This window comes from Protopterus annectens, chromosome 9.part0, assembly GCF_019279795.1.
Source record: "Protopterus annectens isolate FY-2018-M chromosome 9.part0, PAN1.0, whole genome shotgun sequence".
NCBI lineage: Eukaryota > Metazoa > Chordata > Ceratodontiformes > Protopteridae > Protopterus > Protopterus annectens.
This window is the reverse complement of record NC_056743.1, coordinates 966,808,414-966,821,614: the sequence shown is the minus strand read 5'-3', so window position 1 is coordinate 966,821,614 and position 13,201 is coordinate 966,808,414. Positions and strand designations below refer to the sequence as shown.

Genomic DNA, 13,201 nt, shown 5'->3' with positions numbered 1-13,201 from the left:
CACATGTCCTGAGAGGGTACTAGACTGGACTTTATTTCGTTCACAGAATACCCTAGCACCTTAAAACTGCCATTACATACTTGAGATGTTGTAGTAATATGTCTTTGTTTTGAGCAAGAATCAGGCAATTGTCCAGATAAGGGTAAATTTGTATTCCTCTCTGTCTGAAGAAAGCAATCACAGGAGCCAGAACTTTTGTGAATACCCTGGGCGCAGTAGATAAACCAAAGGGCAATGCAGAGAACTGATAATACGAAGTACCAGCCCGAAATCTCAGGAATCTCCTGCAACTGGGCCTGATAGGGATGTGAAGATAGGCCTCTTTGAGATCCAGGGTTACCATCCAGTGATCTTTGCCTAGCATAGGCAGAAGTTGTTGTAATGTTAACATCTTGAACTTTGGAATGTCTAGGTAGGTATTGAGAATGGACAAATCCAGAATTGGCCTCCAAGTGTTTCCTTTCTTTGGCACTAGGAATAGACGGGAATAAAATCCTAGGCCTACTTCTGACGGAGGGACCACCTGAATTGCCTCCATCTGCAAAAGCAGAGAAATTTGCTCCTGAGCCTCCAGCCTTTTCTGAGGAGGCACATCTGGCATGCCTTTGAAAGGAGGAAAAGTGTGAAAATAAAACTTGTAACCTTGATTTATTACATCCAACACCCATTGGTCCTGGGTGACCAAATTCCAGTTTTGTTTGAAAAGTCCCAACTTTCCTCCTAGAGGAGCTGCCAGTAAAGAAGGGTCTGGCAGTGGAAGATACAGGTCATTGGGTCTGCTTACGAAAGGGCTGACCCCTACCCTCACCAGAAGACTGTGCAGGAGAGCTCCAAGTCCTAGGCCTGAAAGAACCCTGAGCGTGAGCCCTGCCTCTAGCACGTCTAGACCTGCCCTTAGACTGATAATCCGAAGAGGGATAAGACCATCCTCTAGCAGGCCAATTCCTACTAAACTTAGGGGGCTGCACCTGCATAAAATCCTTGACCGTCTGCATAGACTTAGCTTTATCTTCCATCTTTTTCAAAACTGATTCCACAGGAGGGCCAAAAAGTACTTCAGATTGAAGAGGAGCATCCAAAATCCGAGCCTTAACATGCTCTGACAAATTTTGATCCTTAAGCCAGGCATGTCTACGAATAACTGAACCTGTAGCAGCCACCCTGGATGAAGCCTGAAGAGCATCAAAACCACACTGCAAAGAATGTTTGCCAACTTGATCTGATGCATGAACCAACTCCTGGAGCTCCTTACACTCTATACCCTCAGATAAAGCATCCACCTTAGATTTCAATTGGCCTAACAAAAATTCTGATACTTCAGCATATGAAATTGGCAATTCAAAGCCCTCATAGCTAACGTAGAGGAGGTGTACACTTTTTTCCCCCACCTATCTAACGCTCTAGAATCCTTATCCAAAGGAAATGGATTCTTAGCCACAGAAGCCCTAACACCCTTCGGACCTTGAATAATAGTTTCCGGATCAGCTCTAGGACTCTTGTACAAATACTTATGTGCTTCTGGAACTCTGTAATACCTGTCTGGCTTAACAGGGGCCGGAGGCAAAGAATCAGGATTAAGGGAAGATTCAGAAAAGACATCCTGGACAACATCTAAGACAGGAGGAATAGCCAAAGGCCTATGTTGTGGCAGAAACAAAAATTCCCTAAGCCTTTTCCGAGAATCTGAAAAATCTTGACCTTCCCACTTGAAATGTTCCCTCATGGAATGTAAAGTCTCAGAAAAAGAAAAATCCTCTGGAGGAGAAGCAGACGGACAGGAGTCCTCTGCATCCGAATCTGAATAGGAAGGGAAATCCTGAATTTCTTCAGCTGAGGATTCAGAGTAGTCAGAGGAATGATCCATACTCTAAATCTGCCTCCACCCTAGGCCTCTTCTCTGGGGGGGCATGGAACCCCTGATCAAAGTAATCAAGTCCTCTGCCATTTTCAACATATGCTTTTTAGGAACAGGGGCTGGAGAGCTAGAACTATGACCAGGGCCAACAAGATGGCCTTTAGCCACTGAAGTAGAAGGCCTAATAACCTTTTGTAAAGCTGGAACTACAGACACCTGAGAAGCACCCTCAGCCTGGCCTAACTCCTGAGAGGTCAACTCCTGTAAAAGTAAAGGTTCCCCCTGGGATTCAGTCGAACCCTCGGCAGGATCCACAGATTCAACCGGAGGCTCCGTAGAACCGGCGTCCGCAATGGACGACTCATCCGGTTTAGACCTTAAAGATTTATCCTTACGCTTTTTAGCGGTAGCAGGCGTCGGAGGATCCGACGGCATGTTATAGTTACACCGTTTACCAAAAACAAGCCTGGCACAGTCTAATCTTCGTTTAATGGTGCGCTTATTAAATCTAGCACAAAAGCGACACCCGACCACGTCGTGCTCAGGCCCCAAACAAGGGATACAGAAAGAATGATAATCCCTATGAAATATCTGTTTCCCACAAGAAATACAATTATTGACTTTTTCTGACATCCGGATAACTGAGGCAAGAAAAGATAAAAATTTCCCCAACGGGGTACTTAGCCCAACTTGGTCTTTGGTCTGAAACTCGATAAATGAAAATTTCAGAACGCCGACTGGCACTTGCAAACGCTGCTTCTGCTTCGGACCACGCGGCAAGAAAGACTAAGGATATGGCGTCGGTCATGCGCTTAAGTACTACTACGTACTGACATCAGCTCTAGGCGACAATGACCGACGCCAGCCTAGCTCTTTGGTATTCGGGCCGACCGAGGACAGCGGACTACCCACAGGTTATGACTGCAGCAATGTGAGACGAAGAACATCTTGTGTCATAAGGATGCAGGTCTTAGTGAAGTTTATTTATTTAACATTTGTTTACCGAGAAAGTCTGACTTGGAATGAAGCCAATATTCAGCGGAGGCCTGGGGAAAATGCTCCAGATGCATGTCTTTGCGATGTGGGAGGAAACCAGAGCACCAGGAGGAAACCCACACGAACGCAGGGAGGACATGCAGACTCCGCACAGAAGACACTCCAGCTGAGAATTGAACCAGGGAACCTCTTGCTATGAGGCAATAACGCCACCACTGCACATGAAAGTGCGTCGGTAGCCCCCAGATCATACTCCATTCAACCATGCAGTTAGTACACTTAAATTTGAGTGTGGGAGAGGGTGCAGAGTGGTAATGCATTCTTTAGACAGTTCAACTGCAGACAGTTTAAGATCAGAGAAACACATGGAAGCTCCTCTGTTGAACCTAAAGAGCTATTATCTATGTTCAAATCTCCACAGTAAGTCACCAAGATAAAGAGACTGACACATTTCTTTCATTTAGCACAAGAGTGTCCCAGCTGATTCCACTACTGCATCACACCCACGCTCTTCCTATCCCAAATTCTAGTTGCAGAACCCAAAGTACAACAATATAACTCACTGTGAATAATCAGTCCAAATCCCAGTACAGTCTGCACCATGTTTTCTAATGCACTTTTCTCAACTGTGCGCAGGCACTATAGTTTGATGGATGTAGTACAACCTTAATGACAGGATAGGGGAAGGGTGTTTTTGTGAGGTGGGGGAGGGGTGTTGAAATAACAAAGAGGAATATTTCAAATATACTTGGATCATTTGTGCAATAAAATTCAGTTGTGTATTGTTATTGGCTGTCCGGTGCTTCAGTTTTTCCTCTCGCAATGTGTTTTTGGTTATTGGTTTGGTCTCGCACTGTGCCTCACATTCTGTTTACTAGTTTTGTATGGAGGGAGAGGAGAGCTTTTCCCCGGTCCGAATGGACACACCGACATCTAAGGGAAATGAACTACCTGCACTCATTGGACAGCTGAGTCAGTTGGTTGCCTTGCTGACTCCTTTCTGTGATTCGCTTATATGTCAGAACATCAATGTTTCTCTTCCTAGCAACCAAAATGCCTTTGGTCTGAACAGAGAAAATAGCGGTGAAGGATCACAAGGTCAATGTTTCCGTTTTAATTCCAGCCCTTCAGATGTGACCAACACTGGACCTGGAGGGGCTGGCAATTTTCCTAACATTTTTATTAACAATGAACGTGAAACGAATTCAAGGGAACATATTGGTGTTCAGGGGAGTAACAACAAGCCGCCAGAACAACAAGGTGACTGTTTGCATAATGTTTTATCTTTAAATGACTGGCTCAAACAAAAAGTTGAGCTTCATGAAAAACAAAGAAGAATATGTTTGTACATATGCTGACAATTTACATAAGCTTAATGATTTGTTATTTAAATTTAAAATTTTAAATATAGACAACACCTATTTAAAGGAATGTCTTCAAGCTAAAATAGTACCGAAAGGTTTACGAGTGCACAAATTTCCTAATAATGTGAACGAAGGTACAAAGTTTCATGAGATGTTACTGAAAATGTTTGATAGTTGGGGGTTTGAGCTCATTAGAGCTATTATTAAAAATAACGAAGACGAAATTGAATATCTGATTAAGCAAATTGATGTTGTAAATGAAAAAATCACTAATGATCTCTTATTTACTGTTGAAAAAGAAAGAAAGAAATATTTAGAGTTAAGAAGTGCCATAGATAAAAAATATGTTAGAATTTTGGAAAAGAAAAAAAGAAAAATACTAAGAGACACATTTGAATATGAACAGCATACACAATACCCCAAGCCCAGGACTATGTTTAATTACATGAATGAAATGTATTCAAAAAATAATAGGAGTAGATATGGAAGTAGGAACTTTTGTGATGAAGGGCATGGTGAAGTACAACAAGATAACTTTGACCCTTTAGATTATACACCCCTACGAAGGTCGGAAAGAATAAGGAATCATTGAGAAGGGAACTTTCAAAGGAATGGATGGAGGGGTGGGAGGGGGAGGAGATAGAGGAACAAAATGAAAATGGAAACGAAAATGTAAATGAAAATAATGTATAATGATTTTGATACTAGAAATTGTGTCATTTGCACTTGTACTGAATTTGAAAATGTTAATACATTTAATTATACAGAATTAGATATTAATGATATTTATTTTAAGTTATTTTCTAAGGGTCTTAATTTTGTCCCAAGAACCAAATGTGACATCAGTAGAGTGGTGATAGATTTGAAGATGTTCTTAAGAAAGATCAATTTAGAGTTGATTTGCGGTGGTACATTAGAAGAAGTAGATAATTCCAAAGAGTTAAGAAAAAGAAGTGTTTGGAATCCCCCTATACATACACAATTAAGAAATTTTGAAAATATTGTAGAAAATGAACTGAGACAGGCAATAAAGAAGAATAGATTTACACCAAACCTCACACCAGGGGAATTAGAATTACTTCATCAGCTAAGGGGGAATATTAATTTGAGAGTAATGAAGCCAGATAAGGGGGGCGGTATAGTGCTTATGAATTCCATCATGTATGAGGGTAAAATGTTCAATATATTACTTGACGTTTCAAAAAATGAAATCAATATTGGTTATAAGAGAATACACACAGCATTATATGATTTATTCTTAGAAGGATTTATTGAACAAGATACATTTGAGTTTTTACACAACAATAAACCGAAAATTCCATCTATTTTTGAAATTCCGAAAGTACACAAGAATCTTACTGACCCCCCCTCTTTAAGGCCTATTGTAGCAGCGGCAGGTTCAGTTATTTCCCCCTTAGCTAGATATATAGATGTAAAACTGAAAAAATTAATGTTAAAAGGAACATCTTATTTAAAAGATTCTTGGGATTTTTTTAGAAAAAGTTAATGAGAATACACAGGAAGGTGAGGTGATTTTTGTTACTATAGATGTAGTAGATTTGTTTGGATCTATACCACATGACACAGGAATAGAATGATTTGAGGAGGCAATTAGATATTTTGGTGAGTTGAATGATGATGAAATATATGTTTGTGTCTATTTAATGGAATTAGTTTTAAGACACAATTATTTATTTTTTCAGGGGGAATATTTTCATCAACTCAGTGGTGTTGCTATGGGGGCGATGTGCACCCCAATCTATGCCAATATGGTTTTGAGCACTTGGGAAAAGAAATTTATTTATAATAGTATATACAAGGAGAGTTGGAGTTTATATAAGCGTTTTTTGGGCGACATAATCATATTTTGGCATGATAGTAAAGACAAATTGGAAGAATTTTTACAATACATTAATCATTCAACTACTTTTTAAAAATTTACTCATGAAATTGGCTTTCACGAAATAAATTACCTGGATGTAACATTAATCAAATATGAGAATGATTTTAGGTCAAAGGTTTTTAGAAAGAAAACATTTCCTAACTCATGTTTACATTTTAAAAGTGGGCACTCCCCTCCACCAAAAGAAAAGTATAGTGAAAGGGCAGTTGGTCAGAATTTCTAGAATGACATCAAATGATCAGGATTTTACTGATGAAAGTGAGTTCTTGATCAAAATGTTTTTGGATAGGGGCTATCCCTTGGAATTTTGTAATAACATTAAAGAGGAGGTTATTATAGGGAGAAAAACTAGATTTGCACCTATTTTGAATAAAAGATTTTCCAATAATGAAGAAATTAGGGAGTTGGGTGCGATAGGATCTTCAGTTAAAAAAGAAAAAGTATATAGTCAGGCCTTTATTACAGACTTTAGAGGAGATGCAGGGGTAATTCAAAAAGTGTTTAATAAAGAAACTTGGATCATTTGTGCAATAAAATTCAGTTGTGTATTGTTATCGGCTGTCCGATGCTTCAGTTTTTCCTCTCGCAGTGTGTTTTTGGTTACTGGTTTGGTCTCGCACTGTGCCACACGTTCTGTTTAATATTTCAAATATGTTACTTGCTTGATGCTGATGATCTGCTTTAAGCTATGTTAGAACGCCTCTGGCCAGTGTGTGTCCTGCAAGTTTAGGTGCTAGGCTAGAGCTGCACTGACCCCAAGTCTTCCTACAACTTTGTCTAAATAATCCATAGTGACATGAAAAGAAAATATGTGATTTTTTTTTTTTTTTTTTTTATTTAAATGTCTGAAACCTAGTAGTCCCATCGATATTATTCTGCTATGCTACATGATGTAACCAATTTAACAAATACATTAACAATGATTTCTGAATTACAACACCCAATTAGAATCCAGTACTGAAAGGATCCTGATGATAATATACAATAAAACTGCTAATGAGTAGTAACCACAAGGCATTCTTTAGCTATGTCTGTAACCTCAAACGCAATACACAATAGCGTTCAGGGCACATTGCAAATGGAGCCACCTATAATGAGCTAGAAGATACAGCAAACCTACTGGCAGACAAACTCAGCTCTAACTTTACCCTTTTCTCCACCTCAACTTCCCCTCAGTAAATACTATCAAATATAATTCCCCCTATTATCACTAGTGAATAGGTTCTCAACACTCTCGCGAAGTCGAAAAATACATCAATAGGCCCAGACAATATCCCAGGATGCCTTCTCAATAGTGTGAAACATGACCTATCTGTCCCTCTGAAGGCTACAGTTAAATAGCAATTCTAAACAGGCTTCATGCCTCACAAATGGAAAACAGCAACAGTCGTCCCTCTGTACAAAGGTGTGCCATCAACAAACTCTGGAAACTACAGACCCATAAGTATCACTAGTCTCATATGCAAAGCCATGTAGAGAATTACCATGGAAATGGCCAATAATGGCACAGGAAACCTCCAAACACTAGACCCAACCCAATTTTGGTTTTGTCAAGGGCAGGTCATGCCTACTCACTTGGTGGACTTCTTTGAGAAGGTCACAAAAACAATGGAAGAAGGGAAAAACAGTTCACACTGCCTACCTTGACTTGGCCAAGATATTTGACACAATACCTCACTTGGACACTGTTAACAAAATCAATAGGTTACGTATAAACCCTTATATCACCTGGTGGACAGTGAGCTGGCTCACAGGCAGAGCTCAGGAAGTTAGAACTGCGGTGTCTACCTCTACAGAGGCTAGTCATAAGCAGAGTCCCTCAATGATCGATCCAGGGACCACTCCTTTTTGGCATTTACTTCTCTGAAGTCAAGACCAATGTCAAGGGCCTCTGGCTGACTAAATATGCAGATGATTTCAAATTAGGAGCAGTCATAGAATCCCCCACAGACACTAATGTTGTCCAGGAAGGGCTGAAACAGACAGTGTATGTCAGATCTATGGACTAAAACTAAATGCCAAGAAATGCATAACAGTATCCTTCAGGAAATCATCCACCTCTGATAATGGTCATACTGACAACACACCCCTCGAGTCAATCCAGTAGTCAGGGACTTGGGGACACAAAGACATTATTAAACCTTTGACTACCATGTGTCTACAGTAGTGAGGAAATCATTCTATGTTGTGCAACATATAAACAAAATTATGGCATCTAGGCCTAAGTAGGTTGTTGTTCCACTCTGTTCAGCATTCATCAGACCTATCAATGAGCACAATGCCTCCTTTGGCATGTACCTACCCAGGCACATCCAACAATTAGAATGTCCTCAGAGACTCCTCGCTAAAACAATATAAGGTGCAAGTAACATGTCCTATGCAGACCACCTCAAAGCCCTATCCCTGTATTCTGTCTTCTACAGGCTGTTGAGGGTAGATCTATGCTTGGCATACAAGGCATTGTTGGACCCCATCCTGATGGACCTCCTGCATATCCACAAAACAAACAGTACCAGAATTACTCATTCTAAAGACTAAAACCTTGCCTGTGATATAAACAGGACCTGCTGGAGAGACATGTATGTATCCCAGACACTACCCCTTCAATGGAAAAGGCTTCCCTTTCATGCAGAGCGTGCAACGTGGACAACTGGATGGAGAACAGGAAATTCATCCCTGGTTTAGCACCTATGTCTCTAATGGACACAGGCAGCCTGTAAATGGTTCACTTCCCAGGCCCCTGCTTTTAAATGTTTCATCACCCAAGTCCCTGCTTACACCTATCAAGGGTGCCAGATATTGTCAGAGACTTGGGATGCATTCCTAGGCTTAAAAAGATCCCTGTGATCACTACTACACACCTATGAACAAACCAGAAATACAAAGTCAACATCACTCAGTTTTGTAGAATTCCAGGTTTGCTTTGCAAATTTGGTTATATACATCACCCTTCATTTTATTCCAATTTAAGATAGTACATCAAATGCCTTTACAAATAAAATGACGTAATATACTCTCAAACTTTAATGTGAAACTTACCTAGCAAGATGAAGAACAGCCTCTACTACATTTGATCCTTCTTTGGCACTTGTTTCACAGAACAAGGCATTATAGGTCTGCAAATTAAATTACAGTAAAATATCACATATAAAAAGTTAAGGCATCTGCTACATGCAAGCCATACTATTAAATACAGCGAGAAACTCAGTAATACTTTATTGAAGAATACTCATAGCTTCATCACATTCTGAATGGTTAATAGTTTTACAAAAAGATAGCAAATTCAGCACCAATTCATACATGCTTTAGTAATGCAATGACATTTTCAAATTGCTGAGTAACCAAAGTGCTCTACACAAGATAGTGAAACATAGATTGGGTACATTATTCTAGCCCTAACACCCTAGCCCAAAGGTTCCTGGAATTCATAAATTCAAATGCACTGGAACAACTAGTCACCTCTCCCACTAGGGGAGATAATACACTAGACCTGATCATCACAAAAATGGGGACAAAATGCTCCACACCGGAGGTATACCCCTCACTAGTGAGATCTGACCACAAACTAATCACCATGGATATACATATCCCACCTCCACCCCCAGCACAAAAGACCACAGTGAAAAACTTCTCAAAAGCAGACTTCACTCTTCTTAAGACTGAGATGGTATCCTTTAAGCCCACTGGGCCAGTGGATACCACATCCCACAATGCCGAATCCTTCACAAATGCTTTCTATGGACATCTCCAAGAATGCATGGATCATGCAATCCCAAATAAATCCAAGTTCCTCTCCACCAAAGGCAAGCATCCTGTCTGGTGGACCTCAGCCATTAACAAATTGTATAACAAAAGAAGGAAGCTACTGCACGACAGAGCAAAATCCCATAAAGGGGAGACATCTCTGATCAACACTAGCAGAAAACTACGTTCTCTCATAAAAACATCCAAGGCCAATTTTGAGAGAAAAATCGCTAAGGACACTAAAGATAACCACAAAGCCTTCTACAGCTATGTTAGAAACCTGGGCGGAAACCCTCAGATATGCTCAGAGTTAGTTCACAACAACAAAAAATACACTGAACCCACAGATATTGCCAACATTCTGGCTGACAGGTTCAGTGCAAATTTCTCCCCTCCCTCACCCCCAAAAGAAGAAATACTTATCCCAGCTGAAAGTAATCTCCCTGTCATCTCAGATGTCCAAGTGAGAGCCGCCCTCAACAAAGCTAAAAACACAGCATCAATGGGACCTGACGGTATCCCAGGTTGCGTGCTACGTGAACTCCAAGAGGAGCTAAACCCGCACATAAAAATGCTATTTAACCTTAGCCTTACTACAGGTTATGTACCTGAACACTGGCGTACAGCAACAGTGGTCCCACTCCACAAAGGGGGTACCTCTACAGACCCTGGGAACTACCGCCCCATAAGCTTAACCAGCCTGGTCTGCAAAGCTATGGAAAGAATCATTATGGAACTCATAAACAGAGACATTGGGGACCTACAGACACTTGACCTCACCCAGTTCGGCTTTGTAAAGGGCAGATCCTGCCTTTTGAACCTTGTTGACTTTTTCAAAACAGTCACTAGAGCCATTGATGAGGGCAAAGCAGTCCATACAGCCGACCTGGACTTGGCTAAGGCCTTCGACACAATACCCCACTCAGGCATCATAGATAAGCTCAACAGCTTAAACGTAAACCCTTATGTCACTAGATGGGTTGCAAACTGGCTAAAGGACAGAACCCATAAAGTTAAAATCGCTGGAGCAATGTCAGACTCAAAGCCAGTCACAAGTGGTGTCCCACAGGGATCTGTCTTGGGACCCCCTCTTGTTCGGCATTTATTTCTCAGATGTTAAAGCAAACTTGGGAGGGTTGTGGCTGACAAAGTTTGCAGATGACTGCAAACTAGGCGCCATAGTCGATACACCAGCGGACACATACATCCTACAAAAAGGCCTCACAGAAACGGACAACTGGTGCCGGAGTCATGGCCTTAAACTAAATGCCAAAAAATGTATAGTCATCCCCTTTGGGAAAAACAAAGTACCCACAAATTATCACATAGACAGCAACCCACTGAGTACAGAAAAAGTAATCAGAGACCTAGGGACCCAAGTCGACAGCGACCACTCATTTGACACCCACGTTGCCAAAGTGGTTAGAAAAACATTCTACCTTGCACACCTTATTATGAAGGGATTCACATCCAGATCCAAGGATATCATTGTACCCCTATACTCCTCCCTCATCAGACCCATGATTGAGTACAATGCCCCATTTGGTATGTACCTCACCCGGCATTTGCAACAGCTGGAGAGACCACAAAAGTACCTCACCAAAAGGATCAAGGGTCTCCAACATATAGGTCTTATTTTGCTAGACTAAAGAAATTCCAGCTCTATTCAGTAGCATACCGCCTGCTCAGAGGTGATCTCTGCCTAACGTACAAGGCCATGTCCAATCAGGAACTGCTGGACATGCTCCACCTCAAAAAATCAAATCCATCAGAACCACGAGAGCTAAAGACTTAAACCTCGGCACAAGTATGAATAGGACATGCTGGAGGGATAGATTCATAACCCAGAGGCTTCCAATGCTCTGGAACAAGATCCCAGTTCATGTTAGGCAGAGCCCCTCACTGACTCTCTTCAAGAGAAATCTTGATGAGTGGATGGGAGATCGTAAGTTTACCCCAGGGGTCACATCTGTGTCACTACTAGATAGGGGCACAGTAAACTAATTCTATTATATAAGGGGACCACCTTCACTGTGTCACTACTAGTCAGAGGCACAGTATTCTAAATCTATTCTATGCATTTTTTGTATCATTTCATCGGGTGGCGAAAGCCACATCACTATGGCTAGGCTTACAAATGCCTTAGGGCAGATAGCCTAGTACTAAACTATGAAACTATGAAACTAAGTACATACAAGATACAAGATAAAGATTTCACACTCAGTTAAATGCACTCCAACTCCATTCCATATACAACCCTCAGTCCTATATGTTCACAACAAGAAACAGTATGACGGAGAACGGTGCTTTCTCACACTTTTTGTACGTTAACACATTCCAATACATTTGTTAACATAAATTCTGTGTGCTCACTGTACACTCCCCTACAACGTGCATTACTAGGCACTCCAAGTAACCAAATGTTCTCCTGAATGATAAATGTATTCTTTTGTTAACAATACAGCAAGCTCACAACCCACTGTAGATATAACGTAAAGGCATGACACCACAATGCAGTTACCAGGGAGTACAGTGTCTGGGTCCCTGCATAAGAAAATCTCTACATGCATAAAGCACTCTTCACAGGTGCCTGGTAGGTGGCTTACATTTAAATAATATACTACTCTACAAAACAGTTACAAATAGGTCAGCATCATGATTTTCTAAAAGTTAAGATGTACTTCATTAAACACTGGTAGACCTCTGGCTGTACAACTTGAGAAGGAAGCATGGCATCTAAAAATTCATTTGTGTGTTTGAAAGTTTGATACTTAGTTTTTCTATGCTGGGCAAAATTAGGCCTCCTCAAAAACAAATCTGCACACCATGGTTTACACGGAGAATGTCTGGTTAAACCCATGATGGAAGGAATCACTACAGAACATTCCTAATTAAGTGTATGGCTATTCAACAAAAACAGTCCATCATTAGCTCTCAGGCTATGAATTACAGCTCACAGGACACTTTGGCATAAGCAGCACACATGAATTTTGCCTTGCCACACATCTGTGCATCTCTCACACTTACCACAAGAATCATAGATAGAGTCAAAATGCATTCTGGGACCAAGGCTCCAGATCAGAGATACTTGTAAAATAGTGGCATTTTTCAGAGAGTAAATTTATAGAATAGATTAGTTACATTAATATATATTTTCAGAATAAGCCATTTACAACTTTAATGTGTGACATTATTTAATGACTGCAACTTTTACTGTTCGACCATACAATCACAAAAACTTCAAAAGACAAAACAAATGTAATTCTCAGCTATCTTAATTTTCTGTCAGAATTTATCAGCGTTTATACTGACAATCTACATACATATTACACAATGCTC

General features: G+C 40.6%; 2 protein-coding genes across 3 annotated transcripts in view; one reads left to right on the top strand and one right to left on the bottom strand.

Moving 5' to 3' along the window:
- The window catches only part of RASEF (RAS and EF-hand domain containing), a 1,118,741-nt gene that overhangs the window by 81,649 nt on the left and 1,023,891 nt on the right, over window positions 1–13,201 (bottom strand). Inside the window, exon 16 of one of the 2 annotated variants that reach the window (XM_044083708.1) lies at window positions 9,158–9,234. In XM_044083708.1, the coding sequence (XP_043939643.1) occupies window positions 9,158–9,234 (77 nt within the window). Of the gene's footprint in view, window positions 1–9,153; window positions 9,235–13,201 lie in introns of those variants that run through there. The other variant, XM_044083709.1, reaches the window with a different exon arrangement.
- The window catches only part of MCRS1 (microspherule protein 1), a 1,081,536-nt gene that overhangs the window by 672,331 nt on the left and 396,004 nt on the right, over window positions 1–13,201 (top strand). The window lies entirely within an intron of this gene.